Below are 17,691 nucleotides of genomic sequence, written 5' to 3'. Positions count from 1 at the left end.
ATGCAAACATTCCACCTAATAATAAATGAATACTGCTAGACAAGAGAAATGAACGAGCCTTTATTTTTGTCACTTATACAGAAGTACAAGCGAAATCCAAAGCGAACATTACTCCAGTAAATTGATTTATTCTGTTGTGGGAAAACATTTACAAACATGTAACTGTGCAAGTACAGCTAAAGCTGTGTTGGTGTATCCTGAAAACATGGCAAAAACCTCAAACCTACATCTGTAAAGACTATGGAGCATTGTTTTGTTTTAAAATACTACAAATTATTCACATATTATTTCCTAATTAATTAAATGAACGTGGCCCCGTGCAAAAGGGAATAATCATGTTGGCAAACATTAAGTCAATTCACGTACAAACTGATTCTCAGTGGCAGCGTTTAAAGAGAACTAAAAAAGCACATATAATAAAGGGCATTATATATAAATTAACTTAGCTAGCTAGGATTTCATAGCTTTATTTGTACTCTCACGCCCACACTGCTCGGCCCTTTGAACCACGGTGTCAAAATAAGCTTGAATATTCAGTGTTAAATGGAAAGTAAAGAGGACTTGCATATGAATTACTGTAGGTCGAGAAAAAAATCAACGAGAAATACAATCAGTGAGTTTACATTCAAGTGCAGTGCTAAAGGAAACCCACCCATTTGTTGTGAACCACATGAAAGCTTCCTTGATAGTCGTTATAATATCTCCACCAACTGGTCATGTGATCAACCCCGGGGCTCCCCCGTCAATAAGTCCGTGGCGGCTAGCCGACCGTCCGTCCGTCTGTCTGTCCGTCAGGCCCAGTGTTTGCTGTGTTAGCCATTTTTCTGTAACAGCCGAGGGTCTTTTAATGCCAACTTGACCCCACCGTAATGAGGGTCAATGCGAGGTCCTTTTGGCCACTCATCTCACACACACACACACACTCTCACACACACACACAGTGACTGTGGTTATCATTACTGGATGTCCTCCACATAGTTAGCAGGATAGAGGCCAATCTGCCCGTTCTTGAGTCGGCCTTTGCACCATCCCTGGTCGTCCTCCTCACCAATTTTGGTCAGCTCGTCCCCTTGAGGACAAACAGATGATTACAAATTAAAAAAGACAAAGACAGAATAAAGACAGTGGATTTAAGCGCTTTTTTAAAGTTAAAAACGGCCACAATAAGTCTTTAAGTTTCATTAATTGAGATTTCACACTTTTTTTTAGGCGGTCATTGAACACACCACAGTATGAAAGTGTATTTGATGTACCCGCTTTGAAGCTCAGCTCATCCTGCTCCTGCCCCTCGTAGTCGTAAAGCGCTCGGACGGGCACGGAGATGACCGGGGAGGCCGGCTCGTCTTCGAAGGGGTTCCCGTTCCCGTTTGCCGGAAAAGTGGTGGCGGCGGTGGTGGTGGTGGTGTCCTCGTCCGACCAGTCCGGCGTCCTCTCCATGCTGCTGGCGCTGCTGGGCACAGGGAGGAAAGGAGGGCACCTTAGGAAGTTTTTTTACAGTACAGATTGTCGCCAGGAATACGGAGAAAGCAATGTTAGGCACAGCACATAAAAAAAAAAAAAAAGCCATCACGGTGCAATCCTGAAGTCATCCGCTGAGCTGTTTAGAAGTGGAAATCATTCATGCTGAAAACAAAAACAACAAAAAAAAAAAAAACAAAAACAAGCGCATGAAGCGTTTTGATGCCACGAATAACATAAGAAGAATCCGACAAACAGGCAAGTGGAAACAAAGCCACAAGCAGATCACTGAGGCGGTGATTGCAGTGTAAACCTTTAGTGGCCAGCAGAGAAAGCCACTCGAATGCACATTCTACAGCCCTGTTAGGAGTGAACAGCAAACGCACCACCTGAGACAGAAGGGAGACGGCTACAAGGAGGGCAGGAGGACAGCACCAGCAGAGTCCACGATACCAAAAAACAAACAAACAAAAAAAAAATAACAGACAAGACAAGAGACGCGGACGTTTTATCTCCCGTTCACCAACGTTTTCACGTCATCCCGTTTCACGCTGATGTGGTTGCTCGTCTCCTCGTCCTCCTCATCGTCCACCATCCCCGCTTCCTCGTACTCTTCATCGTCATCCTCGAAAGGGTTGGAACCGGGGGGCGCCGCTTTGGGAGGCGTGCTGATGCTGATGGTGCGGGGAGACAGTGAAAAACGAGGGTTGACAGTCACGCGAACGGGCGGCGAGATGATGATGATGATGACGACCGATTTCCACGGGCGGAACAATTATTCTGACTCACTCCATCCAAACATAACCGAAGGAAGGAGCAGCTGACTGGTTCTCGGCGACCTCATTCTTTCCGCCGCTACACAGATCTTGTGACCAAAAAAAAAAGCAGCTTTACGCTAAGGAAGTGTCCCGCTGCTGCCCCCTGTAGATGAGGTGTGTGAACAACACCTGCACAGAGGCCGCATTGTGCACGGCGACCATCGAGTGTGACAATGACGCTTATCTGGCGTCGTTGTCAAAATGGTGCCGGTTGTACCTTTGGTCAAAAGCGGTATTTCCACATTGCTTTCTTGGCTCACTGTCAAACCTCTTTCCCAAGACATTGTTTGCCGTCGTCATGGAAACACTCCATGTCGCACCCGTGGTGCGGCGTTTACGTAACCTTTCATGAGCATTCCTTCGCGGGATGTTGCCGCAGCGTACGACACGGCAGATAGATAAGCTCTCCCGCACCAAAGAACGGCGATCCGCCGCCTACCTGCTGCTGGTCTTGAGAGGCTGGACCGGCTGGTCGGATCCAGTCTGACTGATGCCCGTCAGCGTGACGCCCTCTGATGGTTTCTTCTTCTCCCGTCTGCTGAGGGTGCGGTTCAGGTCTATGGACCAGTCCTGCGACACATTAAAATAAAACATCAAGTACTCAACGCCACACAAACACACGTGTGCTGCGTTGGGAACACGCTAGCAAGGTAGGAATGGAGGTCATGCTAACTTGCTAGCGTGTTCCCAATAGCGCAGCGAGGCTTGTAGAAATAATCCATCACCTGAAAGCAAAAAAAAAAAAAACCTCATTCATTCTTTTTAGAGCATTTGCACTGATAAATTCGCTTCAAGCAGAGCTGTCCAAAGTTTTCCCACCTGGGGGGTTGGGGTGGCACTGATATTTCTAATTTTGGCTAAGAAGCTACATATCTTCAGCAAAAATACAGTCGCCCTTCGCAAAATGTGTTTTTTCAGAAATAAATGATGGCTGTTTGGTGGTAGACTATCATGCTGCATGTAGCATTGCGGCCACTAGGTGGCAGTGATGATGCAAAACATTAAGACATTAGCTGACATGACTTTACCTGAACACTGCATGAGGTCATGAAGTCAGCCATGGCATGTCTGTCATGATAGAGTAAAAAAAAAAAAGGTTCTCCTCCCATCCCGTGTGGAAGTGGTACGTTTTTGGCTTCTTAAGAAAAAAAAATGCATTCGAGGCTAACTGGTTAGCTCACTCGCTCGGCCGTCTTGAGTGTCTGCTGAATAAGAGTTTCTCAATGGGGTGTAAAAATTAAGAATTATAGGGGTCTAAAGGTCACTATAGGGGTGCTATTTAATGACTAGAGGGTTCTAATAATTTTAAAAGCCATATTTAAAAATTCACAAATGGGTTTTCTGTGCTCTAACAACAAAAATATTACATTTATTAATATATTAAGACTTTTAAACAAGCATATTTTATATTTCAACTCTATGCCCGTAAAATTATAACAAAATCTCAAGATTTCATTCTTTGTCTCTTAATATTTTGACCGTATTCTTTTAAAATGACAGTTAATTTTGCTGTTGATATATATATTTTTAAGTTTTCATGTTAAATTTTTGCCACGAGCCACACTGGTCTAGCTAGATTAGTTGAAATCCTGTGTTTTTTTTTAGTTTAAAATTAAAGCATCAAAAACAAATTCATAAAATCCCAAGCTGTCACAATGTTAGTGCAAAAAAAAATAAACCACAAACCATGGCAACTTTTTTGAAAAGGCTGCCATGAAATCGGGCGTTTTTGGCCACCACAATGACAAACAGGCCATAAATTAGTATCAACAGTATCAATACTATCAATAGTAATAATACTAATAAACAAAACCAAGCTGTGTTCCGCAAATGGCCCCCCGGGCCGCAGTTTGGACACCTCTGCCTTAAAGAGGAGGATGAGAACAAGAGACTTTTGCCCGTGTATTTGTGATCAACACCTCATGACACACAAACAAAGCAAATAAGGTGTGTTAGTGGGGAAGCGGGGTTAACCTGCCCCCATACCCCAACCCACCCACGCTCCCTCCCTCATGGCTACAGTGACAGCGCAGCCATCCCATGCAGGACTCACTACAATGGACCTTCTCTTAAAGGACCGAAGGCGGGACCAGTCCAAATTCTGGGGAAAGGAAGAGGATTAATGCGGACTGTGGAGTTAGAAAACACGGAGCTTGAGGACGGAGACTAAGATGAGAAACACAAAAGTGTTCGTCTCTGTTGGGATATTTTGCATTGCTGACATCTCAGGCATATTTTCCAACCTCAAATTGGGGCCAGTTCATGGGCATGCCGGGTCCGTGATTGGATCGGAACCATTTCAGGTCCTCCTCTGCGTCGGTGGCTTGGATTGTGTCTTCCAGCGTGTGGTAAATGGTCTGGAACCTACAAAGGACGTGTTAATTCATTCATCTTCCTGTTCCGTGTTCCCTCTGTAAACACGAATGTCTGACCTGTGATTGGTGGAGAGGTCCAGGTGCTGCTTGACCTCCAAGAGAAGCTCTTTGAAAAAGCGAATGCGTTTGTCTTCAAACTGCTGCCACTGCTCAAACACCTGCTCCATGTTCTCCATGTACTGGGGGGTCAGCTTGTCCAGCTCCTCCAAGGACTTCTCATAGCGTTCTTTCGTCTGTCGGAGGAAGGACCGGATGAGACCGGCAAAGAACTCGGGGTGCAAAATAATTATCGGACAGATATGAGGGATTATAACATAATACCTAAAATCTGATAACACCAGCGACAATTGCAAAAGGTTTGCCACAAACATCCATGGTGCCATAGCGGCTACTCGGAGCATGTGCCCGAATGTAGTGCACTTTGCTGGGCCACTGCCAGTGGCTCTTCCTGCTCTATAGTCTGGTTGTCCTGACCTCCGTAGAGACAGGCCAGCCGCTCGGAGCATGTGTCCGAATGTAGTGCACCTTGCTGGGCCACGGTAGGTGGCTCTTCCTGCTCTATAGTCTGGTTCTCCTGACCTCCGTAGAGACAGACCGGCTGCTCGGAGCATGTGTCCGAATGTAGTGCACCTTGCTGGGCCACGGTAGGTGGCTCTTCCTGCTCTATAGTCTGGTTCTCCTGACCTCCGTAGAGACAGACCGGCTGCTCGGAGCATGTGTCCGAATGTAGTGCACCTTGCTGGGCCATTGCAAGTGGCTCTTCCTGCTCTATAGTCTGGTTGTCCTGACCTCCGTAAAGACAGGCTGGCTGCTCGGAGCATGTGTCCGAATGTAGGTCACCTTGCTGGGCCACGGCGGGTGTCTCCCTCCGCTCTATTCTCTGGTTCTCCTGACAGTAGCCATGTGGGAGTAATAATGTCATGATGTTTGATGAGGAAAAGTTGTTCAATTCCTTCTTACCCTCAGGTGTGCACAAACTAAATGTACATTTTATAATGCAGATATAAAAAGTTATCTGTACCATATATCTCGAGAAGCACCAAGTTATGGTATGCAAAAAAAAATATTGTGCATCTCGACTTCCTACCTTGTGCGCCTCCTGCTGGCACTTCTCCACCTTCTCCTGGAGCTTCTTCTGCGCTTCTGGATTGTTGTTGCTCTCCAGTTTGCTGTTGGTCTCCCTGCTGGCCGCCAGCTTTTCCTCCTTGCAGGCGGAATGGTAGGACTTCTTCATGGTCTCCACCTGGGAATGCCACAACAGTGTTGTAGACGCAGTAGGTACTTCCTGGAGGCTTCATCTGCTGTGACGGCGTGTCATTCGGCCTCACTTCCTGCCGTCAATCAATAAATCACTATGGTTACAAATCTCTATTGTTCCCTCCACAGGATATGAGGCCTGCACGCCTGGAGGCGGAACGGGGGGTTAGGAGCACGGAGGAATGTAAGCAGTGACGAGAGCCTAATTCCGAGCGTTCCCTTCCATGCGCGGCAGCGTGTTGCTGCGTGTCGCCATGGCGCCGACGTGAAGGTAAACAAACCTCCTTGAGCTTCTTGGCCCAGGGCTTCTGCGCCTTGCGGAAGCCGTCCTCGGCCTCCTTGGTCTCCTTGAAGCCGCCGATCATCTGCTTATGGTAGGCGTCGCGCTGCCAGTTCTTCAGCTTCTCGTAGTCCTCGCCCATCAGCGAGGCTTTCACCTCCATGTGGAGCTCGCTCACCTTCTCCGCCTCCGTGCACAGGGACGCCCACGCCCGCTCCAGCATGCCGTACTGGGGGCCTGGGGACACAGCATGACCAGGATGTTGCCGTTGTGTTGGACGGACATCCAAAAGGACACAACAACAAACTTCTCACAGGAGGGATGTGATCACGGCGCCCAAATATTAAAATCAAACAAACAAAAATAAAACAACAAATAAAGTTGTCATTTTTGGAAATTTAGGTTGCAAAAAACTTACGAGAATAAAGTAAAAACATTATTATGAATAATATTAAAAATATTATGGGAATAAAATAACTGTGGGAAGAAAAACCACCACTATAGGGGTGCTATTTAATGACCAGAGAGCTCTAATCATTTTAAAAGCCATATTTACAAATTCACAAACAGGTTTTCTATGCTCTAACAACAAAAAATATTACATTTATTAACATATTAAGACTTTTAAACAAGCATGTTTTATATTTCAACTCTATGCCCGTAAAATTATGACAAAATCTCACAAGATTTCATATTTTTTCAAAAGCGATTGTCGGCACCTAACCTTTCTCTATGAGCTGCCGCCAGCGTTTGCCCCACTCGGTGAGCTGCTGGGCGTACGACTTCTCGATACGCGCCCGCTCGTGGATGCAGCTCATGAGGTCGTTGCATAGCCGGTTGCCGTCATCCACGCGCTTCACGGTGCGCTTGTAGTTGCCCACCTAAGAAGGAAAAGAATGAAGGGGGACAGTAAGCGGTTTAGAGGCTTCTATATGATGGATGTGCGTCCATCCCTCACCTCCCAGAAGCTGTCGCTGGAGACGTCGATCATGGAGTCGTCGTAGGAACCCGACATGGCTGCCGTGAGAAGGCCCTGGACAAGCGTGACATGCGTAACGTTTCATGCTAATGTATCATTAGGGATAAAAGGTGCCGCATTAACATGATTGGGGTGTCGTCTTCCGACTTCCTTGGAAGCACAGACGTGCCTCTGTTTGCACCCCCCGCTCAACCTCTTTCTCCCATCACGTCAATGTGACCCCCCCCCCAAAAAAACAGTCCCGATTTAACAGCTAAATGATGTATTTGCATATGTTCTTACTGTTTTTTGCCATGTTTTTATAACAACAAAGAAAAAAAACATGCAATTGGATGACACAAGCACGACGATGTATTCAAGTCATGCCAACACGGAGTACAGCCTCTTTCCGGAGAGGATGGAAGTGTGTCATGATGTGTGTGTGTGTGTGTGTGTGATGATCAATGGTCAGTGACCCGCGGCTTGCAGACCAGCCTGGACAGAGGGTGTTATTGTGGCCATGGCAGACCATGAACAAATCCTCCTTACATTGTGAAGCAGGGGTGGACAGAACTGGACTGCAAAAACATTTAGACGTAATAGACCCAAAAAAAAAACAGATTTTTGTCAATATTTACATTAAATCAAATACAATAATTCATATAGCCAATAGCAGGGTTAAAAAAAATATATAAAGTTGCCCTCTCTGTAATTAATTACTTACATATTTTTACCTATTTACGGGATGTTGGAATTCTCTTGACTTTCCCCTTTATGTGGCACCGCTGGCCAATTAACACTAATCCATGTGATCGGTATGGGTAATTTTTCACGTTGGAAATTGGCCGAATAAAATTCTGGTTGGAGCATCACTATTTTTTTCTGCTGATATCATCCTGATCATATCTGATATTTATATCAGGAATTAACCAATTAACCGCGACAAATGAGGTCTTACTGTAATTCATTTCAATTCATTTAAAAAATTTTAAAAGGTAAGTTAAAAATGTGAGTGGCATGATATCAAAAACATGTTTTTTGAGGAATACCTGGAATATGAAATGATAAATTTTTTTCATTACGAAGATATTTCAAGAAAACAACCTGACCGGGTCATTTTTAACCCACTTATGGAAGGTTGGGGTAGTAACACAAAAACTAAAATTTCTTAAAATTTATGAAAGGTAAGTTAAAAATGTGAATGGTATGATATCAAAAACGTGTTTTTTGAATATGAAAAGATAATTTTTTTTCATGATGAAGATATTTCAAGAAAACAACCTGACCGGGTCATTTTTAACCCACTTATGGAAGGTTGGGGTAGTAACACAAAAACTAAAATTTCTTAAAATTTATGAAAGGTAAGTTAAAAATGTGAATGGTATGATATCAAAAACGTGTTTTTTGAGGAATACCTGGAATATGAAATGATAAAAAATTTTAATTACAAAGATATTTCAAGAAAAAAACCTGACCGGGTCATTTTTGACTCTAAGGGTTAAGGAACTCATTCATTCATTTTCTACCGCTTATACTCACGAGGGTCAAGGGGGGTGCTGGAGCCTATCCCAGCTGTCTTCGGGCGAGAGGCACAGGGTACACCCTGGACTGGTCGCCAGCCAATCACAGGGCACATACTATAGACAAACAACCATTCACACTCACATTCATACCTATGGACAATTTGGAGTGGCTAATTAACCTAGCATGTTTTTGGAATGTGGGAGGAAACCGGAGTACCCGGAGAAAACCCACGCATGCACGGGGGAGAACATGCAAACTCCACACATGGAGATGGCCTAGGGTGGAATTGAACCCTGGTCACTTAGCTCTTACTGTAATCAATAATCAATTTATTAGGAATAAAACAAGCAAAATTCAAGCCACGTTATGACAGCAGCTACTCCGAAGTATGGCTAGCTCACTTCCTAGCATAATAAGTTTATTGTTCCGTTATTTTGGATTCAAGTTGAAAAAGGAACTTCCCACTATTCCCAACAGGAAAAACCAAACAAGACAATTTTTGAATGAGCGATTGTTTGAGAAAGGCTACTCCAGCGCTGATCTAATCGATGGCGAAACACGACTTGACCCAGCAGTGCAAACAACGATGTTGACTCAGCGACTCAGTCTGAAGTCCATAAACCCAACATGCGACTCCACTCAAGCAAAAAAAAAAAAAAAAAAAGAGTGAATTTCCATCATCGGAGCTGATATCCTGATATCGGCCTAAATCCCATCAAGGCTGCACTTTCTCGCCAAAGTTGGCTTCCCGGTGCTTCTTAGATTACTAGATTAGTGATGATGTCATCAAACACAAACAACGATGTCCACTCGAGGCCTGCAAGGGGTGTCCTAAGCCTGATGGAATTTTTTTGCCGACCGCGGCCTCAAGATCCACCTCGGAATGCCGAGCCAGTTCCCACACTGCTGTGAACTTTGGCTCCAAAACACGTCAGGACTTTGTTTACGAGTCCCGGGATGAGCAGAGGCAGCTGGGATGGAGGACGACAAAGACGGCGGAGTTCGTTGCGGAGCATGTCACGCCGCATCCGTCGTCATCAGTCGCCATCCGTCGCCATCACGACCATCAACTCCACCATCGTTTCAAGACAACAGATGAGGAACGTGGTGGCGCTCCCTGTCTCTTTACGCTTGCGTTCAAACAGAAGCGGAGCCGTGAGGTCGTGCGGCGTGCACCCCGTAAATCACCACTGGGGGGCCGCGTACTGAAACATCAAAGGATTTGTTTTTTTTTAAAAACCAACCCATGTAGATATACTGAGACTTACAGCCACGTGCCGTAAATGGCCCTCGGGCTGTCCTTTAAACACCCATGCTGTAAAACAAACAGCAAACATAAAGTGTTTGCCCAAAGGACGGCAATGTATCATCTGTATTATCATAGCCATAACATTTGGGAATGGTCAAAGAGCCAACAAAAAAAAAATGGTCAAAGAGCCAACAAAAAAAAAACAAACATAAAAAGCACAAAAGGATCCCGCTGCTTGTTGAGAGGAGCGATACCAGCTTTCATGTTCATGTCACCAAGAAGTCTGGAAAAAGTCACCCGATTTGTAGAGTTAACTTCGGGAATGTTAGCATTTGGGATCATTGAGCGGTCTTCCGGGGAAATGGGATCATTTCATTCACTGAGAGATTCCATGCTTCACAGTAAATTATGATTTTATTGTCCAATTCCGCCATGATGGGGCCCACCACTAGATGGCAGCATGTACATAGTACAAATGTGGGCCGCCATAAATAGATATTCGTCCTGTTTTAGGGTACCAAACGATGAATTAGTGGGCCTTGATCTAAACCCACGGGACCTAAAAGTCTCGCACAAGCGATCAAGACCCGGTCCGACTCATTACCGACTCAAAAGCCCGGCAAAGTTCCAAAGTTACATAACAAAAAGTCCTTATCACGTGTAAGAGGAAGCTGTGTTTCCACTTCCTGCTTTTGTCGCCTATAACACCGAGCCCCATCCATCCCTTCCAGTGGTTTCTCAGCGGGACGTCGGAAAGAGAATCCCCAAAACGAAAACACTCTCAAGCGCATGACCTTGATTTTGTGCGGCCCCCCAGACAGCTGCAGGGGGCCGTACACGCTACAAGTGGACTCCGCAATAACACAATGGTGTTTGTTCCACAGGTTCAAGCACTTTCCACTGCTATGGACGCATAATGGAGGGGAAACTCAGTGTTACACGGCGAGGTACGGGTCACACGGCTTTGCACTCTTTCCTGGGGAAACCCCTCTCGGCGCTGTGATGCGTTCAATGACCTTTCACAGATGCTTTTTGGTGTAGTCTGCAAGGATAGTGGATTTTTAAATGCACGGGTGCTTCCTTCTACTCCTTTTCACACGTCCTACAAAATGTAACTTTGTTTAAAAAAACAAAACAAACTAAAGCAGTACAAAGATGCCACTTTTGGGGTAAATAGTTGTACTTTTTCCGGAAAAAGGAAGTGTATCTTTCACTACTGCTTTAATTAAGCCAAAAATGGCGCAGTGCAACAACAAGCATGCAAATAAAGACATTTTTTACCAGAATATTTACATTGTGCAGGTGTACTAACGTTATGGCCCCCGTAATGGAGGTAGGGGACAACAGGACATGAACCAGGAGGTGATGTATGAAAGGCTGCCCCGCCCTTCCCCACTTGAACCCAAATTAATAGTTGATTCAATTCCTATTGGATTAGTAATACATTATTAAAATGAACTTGGGTGACATTTATTTTCTGACGTCAGCACATCGGATGGCGACTGTATTGTTAAAGTCTTAGCAGTTGTAATACAGCATGTATAGAAATAAACACTTAAAGAAACACAGCAAACCCTCCCGTCGAAACGTTATGTTAGCCCTGCCCTCCACAGTTAGCAGACTAGCTAAAAAGATGTAGAAAAAAAAAGTTCATATATTCCAAATAAACTTGTGCTGCGTTCTTACCTTGAACGGGTTCACTCAAATCGATTACTTTTATGTTTAATCCGATGCTTAATTATCTTTGTAGTGGCTTTAGGGGTATTTTTTCCACCTTTTTAAAGGAGAGAAGGTGGAGCACCATCGACCGACTGACTGGCTGACACCGCCGTCAGTTGCCCCAAAGTGACTTACAACACATCCGGTTGAATGTTTTCAAAATAAGACTTCTGTTTTGGTGTGCGCATTTGAGAAGCGGCACGAAGCACGTTGAGAAGCACGTTTAGAAGTTTTTTTGTTTAGAAAACGTGTTCATTTTAAACCAACATTATCTTAATTTAACTCTTCCGTCTGGCTGTAAGGTCCCTGACCCACGGGTGAAACAGTGTTGCTCTGAGACTGGAATTATACGCTGAAGAGGCCTGTATGTGTGACGTCACATCCGGGTATGGTATAATAGTGAGAACATGTATGGTTACGATATTGGGTGTATGAGGAAGTTGGTGTTTTTTCAGTGAGAGTGAAACGCAGCAACATAGTTTAACAAGTGAGAAGAGAATGGGACACATTTTGATGTATCACTGTACCGTGGTTCTGGAGACAGCGGTTCGATTCCCGGTTGGAACATCCGGAGTTTGAATTTGTTGTTGGTCTGCACGTGTGGCACCCATGATGGAAGGCAAGATGATAAATAACCACACCCATCATTATGCTTTGAATAAACAAGCTATTGTTTACACACTTTGAAAGGCCATAAGCAAAATTGCTGCACTCTTGTCATCCACAACCCTGCACATAATTAATATAAATATTAAACACATCCACTAGCAACATAGAGAGGAATGCTACACCTAGCATCAAAAACACAGCAGCAGTTAGTGGCAGCCTCAATATGTAGTGTAGCGGTAGCGATTGTCACTATTAGCCGGATAGCTTTTTTTTTGTTTTTTTTTAGCCAGCTAGTAGCTAGCTGTGATGTGGCAAGGTGTCACTACACCAGTAAAGTAGTTATTGGGTGTAACAATGTTAATAACAATAATAATAACAGGTCACATGGAGCGTTATTGGTGCTTCTTCTTAGTGGAATATGTGCATTCTAATATGTGCATTGTTGTTGTCTCTTTTTAGCTGTTTTTATATCTTTAGAAGGCACAGAAAAGAGAACGATGTGTTCATGTCTCACATGAGAATCACGGCTGAGGGGCAAAATAAAAAAAAGTGCATTTTTCCTTTAAAAACAGATACATTGCCAGTGGCACAACAGGAATTATTTCATTAAATATTTGTACTTATTTTAATATTATTTGAAGGACATCCACTCCCAAGTTGATCCAACTTACAAAAAAAGTGAGATATCCATTGATGTCATATGGTGACTTTTTGTCCCAATGTTTTTTTTTATCTTTTTTTTTTTTTGCTGTTATTTTATAGACTTACAAAAAAAGAAAATGCAAAAATGGAAACCTCAAAGGTGGCGTTTTGAATGTAGAAAGGTAACGTCCATCCATTGAGGCACAATCCAACAGGCATTATAATAGAAAAGGAAACAGTCTGGACTAAAATGTTATCCCCCCGGGCGGTATCTGTGGGTCTTGCCTCACTTCCAGGTGGCTGCAGAGGGGCGGATGCCTGTGCTGCCCTTGGGGCCCTTGGAGCTCAGCGACTGGCCAGAGCGGCTCCGCAGGTCGGCGCTCTCGCTCTGGGCCTGCTCCTCGTCGTACCTGTCAACAGCGGAGGTTAAATAATTGACCTTAAACGTAACACTGCGTTGGAGTTAAAAGTCATTCCTTCGAGCCGGATTTGAACCAGCGACCTAAGGATGTCAGCATTCTCCACTACAGTCCTCCGCTCTACCAACTGAGCTATCGAAGGGTACAGTGATGCAGCAACTTATCCTCATCTGGGTTCAATTGCTTGTGTCCAGATATGTGGCGCCCTCCAGTGGCACGGTAGTGTACGTGTACCGTATTTAATGCGTTACTGATGATAACAACTCACAGAACTTGATAGTTTCCCAGGGCGTCCTGCGGCGGGCTGCGATTCCAGCGGTAGTCCGGCATCTCCCCGTTGGGCGTAACGATGTTGAGCGTGTCGTTGATGAGGTTGTACTTAAGGATGCGGTCGTTGGCGGTGCTGGAGGTCAAAGATGGGGACGCGTTGACCTGGCGAGTAAAATTACACAATCACAGGCGACACTTAAATAGCAGGTCAAATTGCAATATTTGACATTCAATAAATGGCCCTGCGAGCACACAGTGAGGATATTTCTATTTGTTAAAGACACGCCTTGTGCACATAAAAACCGTGTGTTCAAACATGGTACCTATTCACCTTGGGGGCATTTCAAGGAAGTCAAGGAAATTTGTGTTGTCTGCTGTATGTATAGTAAATATGAGTGCAATTTTCGTCGATTTATTATTCGTTATTACAGCAATTAAGCATGTCAATGTTTTAGTTCTCGTTGATTGTTTTGGGTTACTGTATAACTACGAAAAATCAAATGTAGTACACAAAAAAAATTCCTTCGAGCCGGAATTGAACCAGCGACCTAAGGATGACAGCGAAACTCCTACAGTCCTCCGCTCTACCAACTGAGCTATCGAAGGGGTTAGGAAGCCGGGTACAAAACAGCGACTTTATCATTGACAACACAAACACAAGTCTACCTTAAAAAATGTTACGTATTTATGTTTATGATATCGCAGGCCTTTTAAAAATGTGCTTATGATTAGCACATTAGCACAGGTAGCCTAAACTAAACCAAGGCGTCGTCGCTTATCTTAGTTTAGCTCATCTCCGCTTGCTATGCTACATCCGGTATTAGCATCTTCCGTTCCCAAAACAAACATGGCGCATACGCGTACAAGCCGCGTCCCAAAGCAAACGTGGTGACTATGTTATCATACAAACAATACCTTTTTTGGGTATTACTATCATATATTTATTATTAATATTAAAATAACGATTTGAACATACGATCGGACCCACCTCGATGAGCCATGGCTTCAGCTTGTCGTCGATAATGATGTCATAACCGTAACATTCGAAGCAATGTTTGTCATTGTTCATCACAGGCTGGAAAAGGAGACAGGTCATTTAAAATAGTACAGCAAAAAAAAGTATTATATAGATTCATTACACAGAGTGAAAAAATTCAATAAAAATAAAAAAAATTGAGTGTATCTGGATATTATAATTAATGTTTTTAATGAATATTTTTGAAAATTGTATCATTTCTAGAATACTTGGTTGGGTATCCATGGGTTGGTGACCCTGTAAAGAATGGATAACAAGGCAGTGATGAGGCGTTCAAGTGCACTCCATTCTGAGTGTTAAAAAAAGATAACAAAATTGATTGGGTTTTTAAAACTGAGGTTCTAAAGTAGATAATATATTATTATTTATTTATTTTTTTACAATTTTTCTGTATTTTGTTGACGTACGCGTACACTTACAGCCACGGCCTTCAAGGACTGCACCACAATCCAGTGGATCTGGTCAAAGAGCCGACCGGTCACCTCCTTTCCTCTGGTGCTCTCCAAGTAAAGACGCAGGTTACTGACGGTCCACTTGCCGCCGTGGACGTGGTTGTAGTCGTCCTGCACGTAAAAAAAGGAGATAGAGAAAGAGAGCGGTACTTTGATTTAAAAAAAAAAAATGCCGCGTTCGAGGCTGACTTACGCCGTGTTTTTGGATGGCGACGTTCGTGAGATGCACGAACATGTTGTCCAGTTCGCTGGTACTCGGCGTGTACTTCACCGTGCAGAACCTGCAGAAGCCTAGCTTGTACCTAGCGAGTTGATAAAAGGGGGGAATGCTTTTACTGCGACACGCAGGGTCGTACCATTATGGAGTGAGGGGGCTCACATGTAGCATTTGAGCGGCCGGTATGTGGTGACGAGAACGTAGAGACGCAGGTCGAACTTCTTGCCGCCAATGAGGAGAGGGTTGTCGATGTAAAGGGAGATGACGTAAGCTTCCTTACCACTAGAGGCCGCCATAAACCTGCAGACACAGTCATGTGACACTCGTAATACTTGTAAACATGCTAACTTGAAGGAGCGGATCTTACGAGGATGTGCGGCTGTCCCGAGACCATTTTTTGATTTGGGATAGCTTGTTGATGAGGAAGATGCCCTTCCCCTGCGCCTTCCCGCAGGGCTTCATGATCCAGGTGCTGGATGGGTTCTTACGGAACTCCTCCACAAATAGATTGTAGTCCGCAGGGAGCATGAACGTCACCGGGACAAAATCTGTGCACACAAAGATGCCAAAGATTAGCCGACGATAAGGCGGCCATCTTGGTACCCGTACCTAAATGGACGTATTTCCCGTTGTCGTCTTTCTCGGCGAGCGGACTCCCTTCCTTTTCCAGCTCCTTACGGTACCGCTTGATGTTCTTGATCATCAGGTCCTTCCTGGTCAACTCGTAGTGGTTGGGGAAGTGGTTAACCATCTGCTCGTCGGTTAAGCGGTACCCCGTGTCCACGCTGAAGACGTTGCGGATGGTTTGGATGCTCATCCTGGAGGCGCACGCGGGACTCAGAAAGTTCCGACATATTTCAACGCCAACATGGCCGCCATTCATAAACATACCAGTAAAAATTCCAGTCTTCATTTTCTGCCACTTGAACCCAGTCCCGCTTCTCGAAGTTGTTGATGAGCACCGACTTCTCAATGTCTGTCACCCACTTCACCTTAGCCGCCATCTTGCCTCCCCCAGGGGGGGGCACAACACAAAACAATATGAACATGTGCAATTAGAACAATGAGACCCCCCCCCCCACACACACACACACACGTATTATGATGTCTTACCTGCAGATGAACGTATGCTAACAGCCAGTCATCAGTCTTGGCTAGCAGGATGCTGCATCCTCCCAGCAGGCTGGACCTCGCCCTTCCCCCTGCCCGTCACTGGTGCACCATCATCGGCCTTGTCACCGGCTCAGCTCTCGGCAAAGTGACAGTGGTGGTTCGGCATTGTTCCTGCTATTGTAAAAAGGACCCCATGTTAGCTCAGGTTTAGCATACCAAGCTGAAATGTATCGATCCGGTCGTCATGCGGAGGATGTAACGACGGAATAAAGTGCTCTTCACAATAAAAGTCCGTGTTGTTGAGCTAAATTATACATGTCTCAAATCTTAAATTAAAATGTTCTTAAATGTACGCATCTAGAACAGTTCCACTGGTTCGCAGGTGGGATGTTTTCGCATAACCTAGCAACAGAGGTGCATTGTTCGTGAGCACTACCTCACTACCACCAGCAGGGAGCAGCATACCTAATACTATTTCCAAAGAGTTAAAATGGATTCTTACACATTAACCGACGGAAAATAACTCAAGATTAAACTACTAATTGTTTTTAGAATGTATTTCGTGTGATATTTGTTCTATTACAGCATCCGACATGCTAATAATGTTAGACTTCCGGTGTTTGTATGCACGAGAACTAAGCAGTACCGCGGTTCTGCCAGCAGGGAGCAGTAAATCACCGTCTAGTTCCAGAGGGTCAATATAGTTTTACACAATACTCAAAAGCAAACGACTCGATATTAAGCTAAGATTTATTATTATTTGAGCTATTTAGTATTTGTTTAACGTGGCTGTTGTTCTTAAAAACGGTCCGAAATACTTATAATGGTAGACTTTCGGTATTTTTAGTGTGAGAACATGGCGTAGATTTCAACAGGATAAAATATAGAATGTTGTCTTTAACGTAAGAATTTAAGCTAACTACTCCAATATTGACGTATGATTGAGTTATATAATTTGTTTTTATATGTTTGATGTTGAACATGAAACATATAAAGTCTTTGAAATGCAAGATAATTCAAGACTTCCGGTATTTTTAGAACACGTGACTAGCAGTATCATATTGTTACCAGCAGAGAGCAGTGTTGCGCAGTGTTCAATGTTATGTTACTTTCTTTATTAGCAGTAAAAGTCGACTGAAAAAAATATTTAAATACATATTTAAAAGTGTGTATTTTGTTGTGGTCTTTATATAAATATTTTTATTATATATTATATATATATTTTTTTTTAAATATATTTTTTAAAGGATAGTTTGATTTAAAAAAAATAACATAAAATTGGTAATAAAAGAGGT

The 17,691-nt window shown here is 44.0% G+C and overlaps 2 protein-coding genes and 2 non-coding genes across 13 annotated transcripts; all 4 read right to left on the bottom strand.

Moving 5' to 3' along the window:
• Window positions 1-45: 45 nt before the first annotated feature.
• pacsin2 (protein kinase C and casein kinase substrate in neurons 2) lies at window positions 46-11,749 on the bottom strand. 8 transcript variants are annotated; one of them, XM_058077645.1, is made up of 12 exons: window positions 11,606-11,749; window positions 7,147-7,221; window positions 6,913-7,069; window positions 6,190-6,425; window positions 5,739-5,894; window positions 4,709-4,884; window positions 4,520-4,640; window positions 4,330-4,377; window positions 2,716-2,846; window positions 1,986-2,132; window positions 1,254-1,450; window positions 46-1,069 (listed from the first exon to the last, which is right to left on the bottom strand). In XM_058077645.1, exons 2-12 carry the CDS (start codon window positions 7,201-7,203, stop codon window positions 957-959), a joined length of 1,539 nt encoding a protein of 512 aa, XP_057933628.1. In that variant the 5' UTR covers window positions 7,204-7,221; window positions 11,606-11,749; the 3' UTR covers window positions 46-956. The 8 variants fall into 8 exon arrangements, with proteins under 8 accessions (XP_057933628.1, XP_057933629.1, XP_057933633.1 ...); XM_058077646.1 differs by having other exon boundaries at window positions 1,254-1,447; XM_058077650.1 differs by lacking the exon at window positions 1,986-2,132.
• A 528-nt stretch (window positions 11,750-12,277) lies between these two features.
• On the bottom strand, window positions 12,278-17,141 carry ttll1 (tubulin tyrosine ligase-like family, member 1). 3 transcript variants are annotated; one of them, XM_058078520.1, is made up of 10 exons: window positions 16,397-17,141; window positions 16,175-16,292; window positions 15,893-16,101; window positions 15,651-15,831; window positions 15,446-15,583; window positions 15,260-15,368; window positions 15,034-15,177; window positions 14,567-14,653; window positions 13,577-13,740; window positions 12,278-13,299 (listed from the first exon to the last, which is right to left on the bottom strand). In XM_058078520.1, the coding sequence occupies exons 2-10, from the start codon at window positions 16,285-16,287 to the stop codon at window positions 13,176-13,178; spliced, it is 1,269 nt and encodes a 422-aa protein (XP_057934503.1). In that variant the 5' UTR covers window positions 16,288-16,292; window positions 16,397-17,141; the 3' UTR covers window positions 12,278-13,175. The 3 variants fall into 3 exon arrangements, with proteins under 3 accessions (XP_057934503.1, XP_057934502.1, XP_057934501.1); XM_058078519.1 differs by having other exon boundaries at window positions 16,175-16,299; window positions 16,398-17,141; XM_058078518.1 differs by having other exon boundaries at window positions 12,279-13,299; window positions 16,175-16,287; window positions 16,397-17,140.
• trnay-gua (transfer RNA tyrosine (anticodon GUA)) lies at window positions 13,364-13,450 on the bottom strand. Its single transcript is given in 2 exon segments — window positions 13,364-13,399; window positions 13,414-13,450. It is a non-coding gene; the product is annotated as a tRNA-Tyr (tRNA).
• On the bottom strand, window positions 14,099-14,184 carry trnay-gua (transfer RNA tyrosine (anticodon GUA)). The gene is given in 2 exon segments: window positions 14,099-14,134; window positions 14,148-14,184. It is a non-coding gene; the product is annotated as a tRNA-Tyr (tRNA).
• Window positions 17,142-17,691: the final 550 nt, after the last annotated feature.

This window comes from Doryrhamphus excisus, chromosome 7 (genome assembly GCF_030265055.1).
Source record: "Doryrhamphus excisus isolate RoL2022-K1 chromosome 7, RoL_Dexc_1.0, whole genome shotgun sequence".
Classification (NCBI taxonomy): domain Eukaryota; kingdom Metazoa; phylum Chordata; class Actinopteri; order Syngnathiformes; family Syngnathidae; genus Doryrhamphus; species Doryrhamphus excisus.
This window is presented reverse-complemented; position numbering and strand designations above follow the sequence as displayed.